The sequence below is a fragment of the Coffea eugenioides genome, chromosome 1 (genome assembly GCF_003713205.1).
Source record: "Coffea eugenioides isolate CCC68of chromosome 1, Ceug_1.0, whole genome shotgun sequence".
NCBI lineage: Eukaryota > Viridiplantae > Streptophyta > Magnoliopsida > Gentianales > Rubiaceae > Coffea > Coffea eugenioides.
This window is the reverse complement of record NC_040035.1, coordinates 52,492,836-52,508,694: the sequence shown is the minus strand read 5'-3', so window position 1 is coordinate 52,508,694 and position 15,859 is coordinate 52,492,836. Positions and strand designations below refer to the sequence as shown.

The 15,859-nt window shown below is 37.2% G+C and overlaps 1 protein-coding gene and 1 pseudogene across 1 annotated transcript; both read left to right on the top strand.

The window, feature by feature from the left end:
• The first annotated feature begins 2,887 nt into the window (after positions 1 to 2,887).
• LOC113774761 (zinc finger protein ZAT1) lies at positions 2,888 to 8,562 on the top strand. Its single transcript, XM_027319379.1, has 3 exons — positions 2,888 to 3,615; positions 6,537 to 6,616; positions 7,869 to 8,562. The coding sequence occupies exons 1-3, from the start codon at positions 3,096 to 3,098 to the stop codon at positions 8,352 to 8,354; spliced, it is 1,086 nt and encodes a 361-aa protein (XP_027175180.1). The 5' UTR covers positions 2,888 to 3,095; the 3' UTR covers positions 8,355 to 8,562.
• A 3,765-nt stretch (positions 8,563 to 12,327) lies between these two features.
• LOC113774753 lies at positions 12,328 to 15,475 on the top strand (annotated as a pseudogene).
• Positions 15,476 to 15,859: the final 384 nt, after the last annotated feature.

Here is a 15,859-nt window from a genome sequence, read left to right as displayed (position 1 = left end):
AAACTACTGATACAGAGAGTTGGATGATTCTGTTGTTTGCATGTATCAGTATCTTACATTCGAAACTAAGTGAACCACTCCCTTTCTTTTCTTTTTTCTTTTTTGCTTCATTAGATAGCATATTGAAATAATACATTAGGCATCTACCAATGGGCAATATTTTAGAGTTCAACGCATGTGAAACAAAATATATCCAAAATTTTGATGACCACTATTTTTTTGTGAAATGCCCTTCAGGGTGCAGCTCACCTGGTCGTGTCGTCTGTCTTTACAGCATCGACCACAGTTCGACTCTCCCCGAATTAATGCACTGGGCATCCTAAGAGGCGGGCTCTGCTCAGCCGTAGGGATTAGTTTAGGTGATTCCAAGATACCCTGTGTCGACCAAAATATATATATATATATATATATATATTTTGTGAAATAAATTACACAAATTTTTTAAAAAAAAATTTTTTTTTGGCACAACTTGGCGGAAACTTTCATCCAGTGATCCTTTGATTGCTAAGCCACTCTAAATTTTACTCCTTCTAATTTGCTGCCAATTTTGAGCACAAAAAACACCACAAAATTAACAAAAAAATTAACGGTGACACTCGAATCGAAAACAGGAAGGGGGTATATATAAATTTTTAAATTATGGGGGGTTATGTGATAAATTACCAAACCACATAGGAATAAAAGATAATTTACCTTGATTATTTGTGCTACGAAGTTGTACTAATAGAAAACCTATTCAATTTATAGTAGAAATGCCAACTAAGAATACGAAGTCTGCAATAAAAAATGGATGCGTGAGGGGTGATGCATCCATCACTGCTGACAATTGCAGTTTGCATCAACTCAAAAGTTCAAACGTCAAAGATGATAACCAGTATTCCTGACATTTTATTACGAACGTAAGAATTTCGACAAATAAACCTAACTGCCCGAGCAACCTTCAAAGGCCGGCAAAGACGATAACCAGTATTGCATCATCTATTTATGTATTTCAAGTACATCGGCTGCTGCCCCCGACTGACAAAAGTCGTTATTCTATTTAGTCTATTTGCTTTTTATTTCTACTCTCCATTCTTCTAGATTCCACTGCAGAAAAGAAAACTACAAGTTTCTGGTCCCAGTCATATTCTCTGAACTCCTGAGGATGAGTTTTAGCCTACTTATTTTTATTGCAGAGGTTCCAATAGTTCCATTGATGTACTGTAGTTGGGAAGTCTGTACTCGGTGGTGAGATCACAACTATATTAGCAAGCGTACGTCAGTAAACATCAGAGTAATTGTGAGTACTTGTTAAGTGGCTTGTGAAAATGAATGGGAATAAAAGGGAAGTTCAAATTATAAAACACAAATCTAAACTAAGATTAATAGGTGCTAATTTAAAGGATATATGCGCTAAAAAGTTTCACTAACGGGTGCACGATAGATGCTGATTAAAAGGGATTAATTTTTTTTAAAAAAAAATAGTAATTGATTTAGAAAAGCATCTAAATTTAAAGAGTGCAATAATTATGATTATTGGGTGTAGTTTAAATCTAAGAAGCATCTAGATAAATTGGGTGTAGTTTAAATGCGTGGAATACCTTAGAAAAATCCAAAGAGAAAAGCCTAGTCAGTGGAGTGAGAGTGTGAAAGATGAAGGTTCGTTTGAGAACTTGAACCTTAGCCGCGTCGATTAGCTCAGAAGCCGCAAGTGCTTACCTCGTATGTGCATATTTCCATTATTTTTCTTCCCGTGTCACATTAAGAGGGTGACGGCGACGGCGTGTGCGTTTAAAGGCTTATGGCGAGCAAAATGCTGACTTGCTTGCCTCTATGAAAATGTCGAACGGTAGTCCACCAGGCTCCACATGAGCGCGTGGGGGAAATGTTTCTGTTTTATTTTCATCACTTTATCGGAAATTAAATTCCACACGAATTAGGCACTCATCATCTATGCTTCAAATTCGACTTGCATGAATTATACACCACTTTACTGCACGTGCTGTTTAGATTCATCCACGTGATTTTTCTTTTCTTTTCTTGTCTTTCTTTTGGCACATGAATTCTCTTTTATGAATGTAGGACACTGTTTAGACATTTGATCATTAAGGAAAGCATTTATGCTTGTATAACAGTTCTGCAATTTTTTTTTATTTTTTATCTCATATATATCACTATTAAAAAGTATTACACTAATTATCCTAGATAATATTTCAAATAATCACAATTTAAGAGTGCATCTGAAATGCAATTTAAGAGTATGTTTTTTATTGACACATTTTTTAATTATTTTTTTTACTTCACATATATATATTAAATCACTACAGTAATTTTTTTTATAAAAAATTTAAAAAAAATGCAATCCAAACAAATTATTGCTTTTTTTTTTATAAATAAACAAATTATTGCTAAGTTAAATGTCTTTTCACTCGGAAACTTTGAGTTGATGGTGACATGAAAGTTTGGATGTATTTTGCTTTAGAAATGTTGCTTATACTTATACTACCAATATCAGCCGTCAGAGAGCGTGCGCTCCAAAATTTAAACCACGCGCTCTAAATCTTAATAAAGAGGTAAAGTTGAAGAAAGGTTCGCAGTCTTCGTCAAAGTAACGTAGTCAACAATCCCCCAAAGGCAAAAACAACCTGCCCGTACAAGTCGGGGCATGCCTTTTTTTTTTAGCTCATCCGTGAGTCATTCGCACACCATATGTCGCTATGGCTTACGCGATTACACTTTACAGACGTGATAACCCAGAAGCTGCCTCCTTCAGCTCTTTCTCTTCATTTTCTTGATTCACAAGAAAATTGAGGTCAAAGCATCCCAAAAATCTTCACTCATAAACCTTACTAACCTAACCTATATATATCGCACAAAAACTCCACTTTGCAACTCACTTCCCATTTTTTCCTCGCATCCAAAAAAAACCTAACAGCCAGACTTGATACTACTCTTGCTAGCTCTCTACACTCTTACATCTCCACATCCAATTCTGCACCTAAGAAGGAAACCATAGTCATAAATCCGTAGCAATCCTACAAAGTCTATATACATATCCAATTCTGCACCTAAATTATCTCATCAAGAAAAGAAACTATACTCATACATTCGTAGCCATGACGGTGAAGAGAAGCAGAGAGGAAGCTCCAGCAGCAGAGACCGTAGAAGAAACCGCGGCCATTAATCTTCTGATGCTTCTTTCTCGAGTAGGGGAGGCTACCACTTCTGCTGCAGCCGATCAGGCGGCAACCCCATCGGGTCGTGTTTTCGAGTGCAAGACATGCAACAAGAAATTTCCCACGTTTCAAGCGCTAGGCGGCCACCGGGCAAGTCACAAGAAGCTTAAACTCATGGCGGAACTTCTCACTCAACCCAGCAATTCGCCGCGGAAGCCTAAGAAGCACGAGTGCCCCTTTTGCGGACTTGAGTTTCCCTTGGGACAAGCTCTGGGGGGTCATATGAGACGACATCGTGCTGCCATGTTGGAGGGAAGGCGTGAAATCGATGAATCACACGGTCGGAAGGTCGCGGTTCCAGTCCTGAAGAGGTCGAATAGTAGCAAGAGAGTTTTTGGGTTGGACTTGAACTTGTCGCCTTTCGAGAATGATTTGCGGCAACTGATGAAGGCACCCCTCCGTTGAATTCTTCCATTCAACTCGTCCACATATTGATGTCTAACATTTGTTTCATTTTTTTCTTAAAAAAAAAATTGGTTATCAATTCATTACATTGGTTAAAATAAAGGTACTTGTGTACATACTGGGCTATTATTTTATGATACCAAGTTTTGGAGCACAATATGAATTTTGCTCTTTTGCTTTTCTTTGGATTCCTCCTTATTATAAGATAAAATGGATATTGCATCCCCTTCTCGTCGAATTAGATTTGGATGAATGATTAAGCATTATTGAATATGCGGTGAGATTGAGTTAATATATTTTGAATGGCAAAAGAGCCACTGTCCACACGTTGCATGTCCACAAAGATAGATGTGGCCAGTGCCAATTTTTGTTTGTGTTTAGGGTTTGGACCCATGAGTAAGGTTTGGTTTGATTTGTGGCCGTGGAGTTATTTTATTTTATTTCTCTGAAAAATTATATGTTAAGCGCAAAATAAATTCAAAGAAATGATTAGAGAGTGCAGACGAGGCTTTTGATTTATTGGTGTAGAAAAGTTGGAAGTTCTAAGTAAAACCACGAAGCCATTAGCTCAACTTTAACTAGTCTTCCACAAAATCTCAACATAGATATATGTAACGAGGTATAAGTACGCTAACAAATCAAATGTTCTTGCAATAATAAACTTTTGGTTGGCAAATGAAATGTATAGAACAAAGCTCAGCTCCACTTATTTCGAGAAACATTCTTTCAAATTCAAGATATAGAATTTAGGAGAGTTTTTTTTGCTAAAATAACACTCTTGCTAAAAAATATTCCCAATGTGATTCAGAGACCAATAATAGCAAGGTCAATAATGGCAGAATTTATTTTAAATATTATAAGGAAATTATAAAAGTTATGCAATCTTCTTGTGCCTCTATAATAAAAAAAAATTAATTTTTAGTTCATGTTGGAAACTATATAAACTAGACTAGAACTTTCCTATTAAGAAACATTGGGAATATTTTTAGCAAGAGCATTATTTTGACAAAAAACTTGAATTTATAAAGCAAAACTTTGTTTCTTATTTAATGTCTTAAGCCAGTGAAGCCACATTACTCGACTAATTACTAGGTCTTTAGTATACAAAATATTTACTCTTTCAAAGCAAAAATGTGATTTCATGCACAAGGAGTTCTATATATATATATATTTTTTTGGGGTGCTTGTTGGACATCATTTAATCCCATTAACACAAGCAAAGTAGAGGCTGAGCATTAACCCAAGTTTCCAAGTATTTCTTCTTCCAAGGCCAAGCTTAATACTACCAAAATCTAATTTAACCGGCAGGAATATCAATTAGATGATCATGAAATCCTATTCAACTTTTATTATACACTCCCGATTCCCCTATCGGCTAGAAGTCTTTCTTAAGAAAAAGAAAAAGAAAACAAACCAAGCTTAATTTGTTTGATGAAACCATAAAGCTCAAGCATAAGCTATTTCGGAGAAAATAATAGTTTGGCTTTAGTGCTAGATGTACGAAAACAAAAAATGCACGAGCTAACAAAAGGTCATTGGAGCCACCAGCCCACCACCAAGAACTTAAGTGACATAAGTTGTCAAGTTAAGAGTTCAATTCTTACCTTCCATCAAATTTGTCGCTATATGTCGCTGTCTTCAGTGACTTTCTCTAATGGTGATTTAACTTCCACCGACTCCCTCTCCCCTTAGATTAGGATAAATTATATTATAGAAATATTATCATTGTAATTTAAAAAAAAAAACAGAAAGTGATTGGCAACCCGCCAATTAAAGAACGTGCGTAACTAATTTATTCGTTAATAACAAAATGAAAAGTCAAAATACACGTTTTACAATCCACATAGTTTCATCTGATGATGACAAATGCATCAAGTGCTACACATGTTTCATGTAACGTGAACAAAGTTTCCCAAAGGTTTCACCAAAGTTTCTGGTTGACATCATGGAAATAAAATCAAAAAAAGGACCAAGCTACTCAATTTGAGCTCGAATTGCTAAGAGATCATTGAGTTTGGTCCCTCAGCTAAATTCGAACCAAGCTCGACTCGCTTAGCATAATGGAGTATTTGAGATGTGTATGTATAAAATTCAATCAAGCTTAGTTTGATTAATAAACGAGTCAAATTTCAATACAATTTTAAACTCTTTAACATAGATAGACAAGCTTGAGCATTTGATTGTTAATTAGACTAATTCACACTTCTGTTTCTGATTTAAGATTTTTGAAAATTTTCTGAGATAAAAGTAAAGTATAAAAAACATTTCTACATGATACCAAATTCTCAAGCTTGGGGGCAAGTAATTTATTTTATAATAACTTCTTACGGTTAAAATTATTAATATAAATAAAATTTTTAAAATTGATAGAGGGCAAATGAAATTGTTAAATTTGAGACTGTGTGCATTGAATAATCCGTTGGTTATGTGAATGTGTTGTTGTACAAAAACACAAGAATTTCCACGTGTAGAAGTGGAATATTAGTCGGCAACAAATTCAACATCGTGGCTCGATTGTGACCTGAACTCATGTTATATTATTTTTGTTATCCATTAAATTTTACTTCCAGGCAAGTGTGAAATGAGGTCCCGAATCGTAGGAAAGCTCCAAGAGTAAGCAAGAATTAGACTTGGACAAAAAGCCACATCCTTAAAGCTATGAATTAAACACGAAGCTTCGGCTTAGAAAAGGTCCCCGCGTAACTTGTATCGACGTTCCACTCCTCCCTGCCGCTTATTACTATAGATTGGTACACATATTATTATCATTTTAATTATATAATTTTTATTTATTAAATTATATGATAAAACAAATTATGGAAGGACAAATAATTAAAAAATGGTGTGTAAATAATAGTTTTCAAAATAAATAATTCTAGCCGACTTCTGCTTGTGCAGTTGTACTTGTGCTCTAAGGGTTTGAAAATAGCCAAATACAGAAAGAGCGGTTTGTCAACGGCACACCAATTGCTGATCGTAACACTACTCTTCTATATGTGTTTGGAAAATGTTAGATTGTTTGGGATAATTTTTTTGAAAAACTACTGTAATACTTTTTCAATGTAATATATGTGAGATAAAAGGATGGTCGTAAAATGTATTAATCATTCGAGCAAATAAAAAATTTAGCAAATAATCTCTATCTTATATATACTGATAGTGTATACACTATCATCGTTGGATCTATGATATATATGCAAAAGTTGGAGTTCAAATTCAAATTTTATATAATTATCATTCATCCAAAACTGACAATATATACATTATTAAATGTAGGAAAGATTAGAGTCCATTTGGATTGCTATTTTTAGGATTTTTTTGTCAAAAAATATACTATAGTAATTTGGTATATATAAGATAAAAAAAAAAATAACTGAAAAATATATTTATGAAAACATAAAAAATTTTCTCCGAAAATCACAGTCCAGAATCTTCTTCCAAACAACACAGAAGTACATGAAGAATACAGAGAATGTCATTCATGCTAACAAGGAAAACTCCCAGAAAGTAAAAAAAAAAAGTCAAGCAGTCAACCAATACCTTCATTCCACGCGTTCTAGGTGGAAGTAAGTAGCAGTCCTCCTAAGTGTTGGCCTGTGATTAATCTATCCAAATTTTTTCACAAAAAAAAAAAAAATTGAAGAAGTATTCTTTAGACTTGAGAGTTTCCCAGTCCCCACGCGGCCACACTCGTCAGTTAATTTAAGATAAATCTGCCAAAGGTTCTAGATTTGTTAAACAAACCCCTGAAGGAAAACTATTACTCTACTGTAGTTTTCCCAGCCACCGACTCAGACCGTTACCTACCTTATCAGTTTCCAGTTGCAGTCAGCAACCAAAACCTGACGGCTACTCATTTTACATTTTTTCCCTTTGAGGCAACCACGGCAGGATATTTGATTCACACATAAACATATATATATATATATATATATATATAATAATAATAATAATACAGTACTAACAAACTTATTAGATACACATTGGATTTCTTAGTTTACAAGGAAACAATAAAGGGACCATGGGAAAGTATGCAGAAAATTCACTCCCTCAACTTCACCACATACGTAGTGCAATTTCAGTTGTTCACTCCTGCTTTTGTCATCAACTACTAGAAGCCTACTGCCTTGTATATATATTACACAACTTCAAACTTTACTCGTCATAACTTTTATTAGTCCTGCTACTGCCAGGGAAATATATACCTACTCAGTTTCTTGGGCACATAAATTAGTACTGCTATACTAGATGACCGTAAAGAGAAGCAGAGAAGATAGGGAGGTTGAGGCATTCGCCATGGCCAATTGCTTGATGCTCCTCTCTAACATGGCCAAAACTACTTCCTCTCCTCCGTCGTTGGACCGAGTTTTCACTTGCAAAACGTGTAACAAGCAGTTTTCATCGTTCCAGGCGCTCGGGGGCCACCGGGCTAGCCACAAAAGGACTAGGCTGGTGGCTGCAGATGGCCTTCATGATCAGAATCACTCACCTGCTAAGCCAAAGACGCATGAATGCTCCATCTGTGGCCTTGAGTTCCCTTTAGGCCAAGCTCTAGGAGGGCATATGAGACGACACCGTAATGATGGTACAGCCGGTGATAAATCCGAAGAAACACAGTCAGGGTCCCAGAAATCCAATAGCCATAGCGATAGTCATAGAGCTTTGCTGTTAGATTTGAACTTAACCCCTCGTGAGAATGAATTCAAGTTTGGTAGGTTGGATTCTTTTATGTAAAATTTCCTAACTGTTTCTAGTCATCGGAGTAGTTCTTTCCCCTTTTTAATTTTGGATACAGCTCTTGTTCATTCATTCTCGACACATGTATATACATACAGAGACATATAGAGAGCTACATATTTATTCTTGTGTAGTGGATATAGCAGACAGTTAGTTTTTCTTGTCTGGTGGGGAATAGCATTATTGACTCTTTATTCTCGAATCAGACCGATACTTCGTGAAGTCCTTTATATAATATTGTTCTTCAATGGCAGTGCAAAATACTTAAAACATCAATTTCTATCTTTGTCAACACTGAAACTCGATGTTGCCAAGAAACTGAAATTCGATGACATATTTCAAGGAACTCAAAAGATATTCATAAAACAAACATGGTGTCCCACAAAATTTTAGCATCAAATCGTCGAATTTCAAGAGCTGATTTTTATCTTTATGGTAAACTACACCTCCTCCCAATGCTGGGAGGTACATCCGATCAATACACAGAATCCCTGACACTTTCTTGCTGTTGGATAACACAAGTTCTGTGCTAGCCCTTGAAGGGGGAAATTTCAACAACAGAAAATTACTTACAATTACATAAGAATCTCAATAGCGTAACCAGCAACAACAAAATTCCCCAAATTCTCCACATTGGGCTTGGCGGGCAGAAATTACTACGACTTAGGCAATTCATCGCTTGAGAAGAACGATCCTGGTTCAAACTTCATACGCCTCCTTCTTCGGAAATTTCTTGGACCATTTTTCTTGGCAACATCATCATGGTTCCAATTCCACGTATTTAAGAACGAGCCATTTACTTCTAAGAAAGAAGCCAAGCTTCAGTAATCGATAATTTGACATCCCAAATTCTCAGCAGTTTGGGTTGGTATAAATTCTTTTTCTTGCTGCAGCCGTTGTAGCCTCTGTTGTTGATGCATGTAGTATGCATATGCCTGACCTTTTGGATCAAGATTTGCATAGCAAGGCATATAAGAGTGGCCTAGTTGCTCCACGATTTTCTGCTACACAAGTTTTCACAGAACACGGAAACAAGGGAAACGAAGATAACAAGTTCAAGTTTTTGACGAAAAAAAATGGAAGAAAAAATAGAAAAATTAATATTTTCGCAGAGCTTGATTGCATATGCATGAGACTGTGCATGCCCAAATCCTCCACATTGGGCTTGGCGGGCAGAAATTGCTACGGCTTAGGCAATTCATCGCTTGAGAAGAACGATCCTGGTTCAAACTTCATCCGCCTCCTTCTTCCGAAGTTTCTTGGACCAGTATTCTTGGCAACATCATCATGGTTCCAATTCCAATTCCACGTAGTTAAGAACGAGTCATCTACTTCTAAGAAAGAAGTCAATCTCCGGTAATCGATAATTGGATGTCCCAAATTCTGAGCAGTCTGGGTTCGCAGAAATTCTATTTCTTGCTGCAGCCGTTGTAGTTTCTGTTGTTGATGCATGTAGTATGCATATGCCTGAGTGTTTGGATCAAGATTTGCATAGTAAGGCATATGAGAGTAGCCTGGTTGCTGCATGATTTTCTGTTAACGCAAGTTCTCACAGAACACGGAAACAGGGGAAACGAAGCAAACAAGTTCAAGTTTTTCGCAGAGCTTGATTATATATGAAGTTACAGATGCACGAGACAATGCCTCCCATTTCGATATGAATGTGATCAGGAATCTTGCAACTATGGAATTTGCCAAAATTTGAGTACTTACCTAAAGCTGGGGGTGGGGAGATCTCACGGCCCATTGGGCCCAGATTCACTTCTAATCACATGGTAATTAGAAACACCTAAAACATGAATTTCATACGGAAATTGGATTAATTGTTGATTGTTGCTCCTTCTATTAAAAATTAATTCTTAGCGGCTTGATCCCTGCCCTATTAAAAATTATTTATTTTTACAAGGATAGCCATCGGCTCACCAGCATGAAATCAAACGTGCCTGGTAAAGTTTCCTGGTTTTGGGAGAGTTATTTCCAGATTTGCTTGAGGCTAAAACTTTTCTCGCCACAAGTGAGAGTTTGAAAAATCTTACATGTGATCATTCTATGAATAGCTTCCATCGTTTACCTTTTTGGTCCTAGCATATCAATTAACACGTATTGAGCAGCGTGAGAGCAAGAAGAGCTCGGATAGAATTTGACAAGTCGAGCTTCCAACCTGCAATGACAGCACAACAGGGGAGACCCAAAATTAGGGCTAAGTTCTCCGGAATGGAACGACTTCGATATCTAAGTCAAAACGATGAAGAGTTTGGGAGTCAAAAGATGAGCCCGGAAGCCGACGATGAGAAAGTTAACTGTGGGTGTGAGCACTGGTCTCGCAAATCGAAAATGGCATGACTGCCATAGATAGGGTCAGACAGACCCTAGGCGCGTAGTATCTGTATCTGCCAAGTGTCAGATTTGGTGTCAAATGCGGGTGTTAGTCACGTGCTTACGAAAAACGGTTCAGTCGGTCTGAGCACATCGAAGACTTCGATAACCGCTTCTAGAACCGGAGGTGGCGACTGAGTGGTTCCATAAGTAGTATGCTGGCCTATCTATGGTTGTTCTTGACGATTTAAAACAAGAGGATTAAGATTTTTGCGACATAATTAACCCTTTATTGAAAATTTCAAGATGCCAGTTTACATAACATTCATCTAAGCAAGCGATCTAAAAGATTAATATCAAAAGACAGGATTCGTAAGTATGATCATGTCAAAGAGAGAAAGTAGTAGTGCATCACATTCACCTGGCTAGCTAGAACAGCATGGACTATACATTAGTGAATTAATTAATAACATGAGAAGACAATTAAACTTCCCGGTTGAACGCTATGAATATATAGCTAGACTGATTACCTTTTGAGTTACTAGAATCCCCGACAACGACGTATATTTGAAAACAATTAGCAACTATTTTTAGTTTCTTATTATGGATTCGACTGAAAATATATCAACCCTTTTTGCCATCAGAAAAGATCTACCTGACGTATGTGTCCACACCTGAGATATTATCATTATAGCCTCTTTTTTTTAAAAAAAAAATTTTGAGTTAACATCTAGAAAAGAAAAACAGCATAGGAATCTAATTTATAATTGAGAACTAACTTCGACGCTTTCTCGACGAAAAAAAAAAAAGGGACAAAAGCAAGCACAACAAATTAATGGGATAGTTTCAACTGTCAAATCATGTACCAGTTACTACTACTTATATCACGTAGAAACCGGAAAGAAGATCCGCCTGCAGGCCATCCTCTATGCGCAGGAAATTCTCACCATTGGCTCCAGTAAATTTCTGTAGAGCTTTCTCAAATCTGACCACAAGTAAAAGTTTCTCGCTTTTGCCAGCATTTTCTTGCTGTGTGTGTGTCTATGTATATGTGTGCGCGCGGGCGCGGGCTTGGGCTTGATCGACCAATTCATCTCGTTGCATGAATTTTTCTTCATTGTTGGAGTGCTTAATACCACTTCGCTCAAGTGGAGATTATTAAAGCATTAACCGAAATGACGGCCCGCACTACTCATATGTTTTAAGTCAGAGAAATTGTTCCACTTGTTATACATTTCATATGTTTAAAGGAGGGCAAACTGTTGATCGGGGGTCAACTGAACTGAAGGACTCCAGAAAGTAGCTGGAAAGGATTCATACCATGGTATAGTTCCCCAATTTCAAGAAGCCAAACAAGTTATAACTTGCACGATACATTTATGATGCTACACACTTCTCCATTTTCTGACAGTCCACAATTGACTATATGTTTATGGTAAGATCACGGAAGATGGCGATCTCATTCTGGGCACTTCTTATAGGGTTTCCTTTTCTTTCTCCTGCTAAAATTGTCTATACTACTCCATGATACCCTGTTGCATCTGTAGTTTTCACGTGAAATGAGGATCAAAATATTGTATTACTTAAATCCCAAGTAATTTAATTAATGAAAGCTGTTAATCCCGTGACAGGTTTTGTGGAAGGTGGTTAGGAAATGGCTGGAGTTGACGACTTCAATTCTGATTGTACAAGTAAGACGCATCCAAATTTTATCAACATAGCTTCAGTTCCTTCACCTGTATAACACCAAGAATTTCTGCATATGGTTCGCATGCATCTTGATTTGCTTTCCCTTCGCATTTTGCAGGTGCTGCAGCCGGAGACGGAAGAACAGATAAAAAGGGATGGAAGGTCTGCAGAGGCGCTGAATGCTTTGTGCCTATAAAGGGGGATGAGTCAGGTTGGTTTCTTCTATATCTGCATGCTATAAAGCTTAGCCATAGTGACAAGTGATATTAGAGAACTAGTTCACGATATCAGAGATTGACAAGCTTGCAATTGTAAAGCAGCGGAAATTCGACTCCGTGGCCACATCTAACAATAAGCTCAACTTAAGGTACTAATGCCTTTTCTTTCCTCAATTACGTTAAAATTTGAGTATCGCCGGCATTACAGGACAGGCTAAGCTAAAGATTGACTAATGTTTTTATAGAGAATAAAAAGTTACAGCTATTACTTAAATAAAGATAATTGCGTGTTAATTTAATAATTTCCCTATGCTCTACGTGAGAAGCAAAAAGCCTAATGGGCGTGGCCTCTGTCTGGTTTGGCCCTAATATACAAGGAACTTGCTCTCTTAAGTTTGAATTGAAAATTTAATCAGTCTTGAAATCCTCGACTCTTTTTTTGTCCAACCTTGAAAACTAGCCTCTCTTCAGTTCTGGTGATAAAATTATTGTGCATGCATATAAAACCATACAACTGCATTTTTATCATTCTTAATTTTCCATTGGCTAATTTAATGAACTCATGATATATTGGTTATAGAATGTTCATAGGTACCTGGAATGTAGGAGGGAAACCACCAGAGGTTGGAGTGGATTTGAAAGATTGGACACAAGCACATAATTTCCCTCCTGATTTATATATTTTTGGGTACACACTCTCTTTGCTTCTTATTACTGTCCCCTCCCCCAAAGTTGCCTTAAGAAGATCTCTTATGTGAACAAATCTTTGACTTCATTCTTGCTTATGAGCATTATCCTGTTTCACCAGTTTCAAATTTATCAGTTTTAGCAGTAAGCCTTACTGCAGGAACGTAAAACTGCAGCAGCTTTTTATAGTAACATATGCACTTGATATGCCAATAAGGTACACCTAATCCGCATTTAGCAAGAAAACAGATTTAGTTCCATACTGGCGAATCCCTGCTTAGTCCCAGAAGGATTACACAAGGTGTCCATGCTTGTGAAATGTGGAATCCAGCAATTTGCGTTCCCTGAAGGATAGGAGAAATGCACTAAAATTTGGTGGAGGGGAATTTGAAAATGATGAAACAGTTTGATTTCCATTTTCTTGTACTAGCATATTGAGTACTATGTAATTTAAATTTTCCACGAGAAAGATTTGTCCACTCACACGCAAATAATTGTTAGGTTCCAGGAAATTGTGCTTCTAAATGCAGCTAATGTTTTAGGTGTAGAGGATGGCAATCCTGCCGCAAAGTGGCTGTCCCTAATTCGCCAGGTTCTAAATAGTGGTGGGCAAGGAGACCAGGATGCTAGCCACAACATTAAAAGCGTAAACAATTTGTGTCCTAAATATGGCCGAATAGCTGGTGATAAATCCAGAATCTGTTCTTCAGATATGTTGTTCCTGAATGAATCTAGTCAAATTAAGCAACAAAGTTCAAGTCCCAAGACAATTAGCGGGGGCGAACCAGTATATTGTTTGGCAGCCAGCTAGCAGATGGTTGGCATATTGTTATGTGTATGGGTTCGAGCTGAAATTTACCAGCAAGTAACCAACTTAAAGGTATCTTGCGTGGGTACAGGCATCATGGGTTACATGAGCAACAAGGTTAGCATATGCAGTCGATGCACTTTCTTGCTGATGAATAATGTAATAACAAAAGGAAGAAAGCAGTTTCGGACCAAGGTATCCATGGCAAAATGGTACTTCTCAATCACATGACTAACTTGAACAGCCTCTTAATTGGCAATTTGCAGGGATCTGTATCTATCAGTATGACACTGTATCACACCTCTTTCTGCTTCGTTTGCACACATTTGGCCTCTGGTGAGAAAGAAAATGACAGAATCCATGATGTTTTGGAAATTCTTTGTAGGACAAATTTTTTGCTCTCCCGAAAGAGTCTTGAAAAACCATCCTTTCCCAGCCATATATTGGAACATGAGTAAGTATTTATCTTGTGTACGACAAATAAGCATACGGTAGAGTAGTTTTTCTGCAATTTTCCTGATGTTTTTGGTGGGGTGGGAATTGGTTATTGTTGGTTGCTGCAATATCTTTTGGGTTGGGGATCTGAATTACAGATTGGCATCTGGCTATGATGATACTCCTGAACTGCTGAAAAAACATGAATGGCAGTCCCTTCTTGAAAGAGATCAGGTGACAAATTAGAGTGGACTTCAGAATGTCTATTATCCTCTTCTTAATTTCTGTTTGAATCTTGAATAAGCTTATCAGTTGGACTGGACTTGCAATTCTGATAGCGTTTGGGTGGCATTGACAGCTTTTAGTCGAACAGAGAGTTGGATGAGTTATTGAAAGATGGCAAGAGGGACAGATACATTTTGCTCCCACATACAAGCATCTCATCAACTCTGACCATTACGTGAATCAGATCTTTAAAAATAAGCCAAAAAACTCCCTCTCCCGCCTGGCAAGTATTCTAGCCTCTCAAGTCAATTTTCGTTGATTTCCTCCATTGCATCTTCTGATAATTATTTTCATTGATATCAAGTAATGGACAGAGTATTGCTATTAGTCAAATTGACAAAGTTAGAGAAATGTATCAAAAAAGGTGAACCCTCCACTGAGAACAAAGCACGGATACTGGAAGAGTCATCTTCGAAGGACGAAATCACTTGCACAAAACTATATCACAAATTGGCATTTGTGGTGACATCCTTTCTATCTGTCACGCTAGTTACGGGGACAAGTAAAATATGTTCATGCTAATGAGAAGATAAATTGCGCACTTTTTGTGATTGGCTAGCTGTGACCGGATACTATGGCGAGGTAAAGGAATGAAGCAGATAATTTATGCAAGGGCAGAATCAAGATTCTCGGACCATAGGCCTGTTTATTCTATCTTCTCCTGTGAAATCGATACATGAAGCGCATCCACAACACACAAGATCAAATCCAGCAGGACTTTTAGCTTTGAATGTGCTGATAAGTGCTTCATAATGCTCAAACATCTATACAGGAGGCCGGAGATTAGTCGCAAGCTAGGTAGAGGAACGATCAATTTCTTACAGATCAAAGAAGCTGCTCTTAGGAAACTTAGTGGTTAACAAGGTTTAATAGAAGATGAAGATGGTATAAATTAGTGCAAATGGTTGAAAGAATGCGGAAATGCAGAAATGATATTGTTCTATCAGCAATCAAAGCACGATGAGTGATTTGCTGAGGACGGTCAGTCATTGAGGGTAAACATCTCCATACCTAATGCCAAAGTTGATTTCCAGCTCGTCCTTGACTCAAACTTCATTTTACTA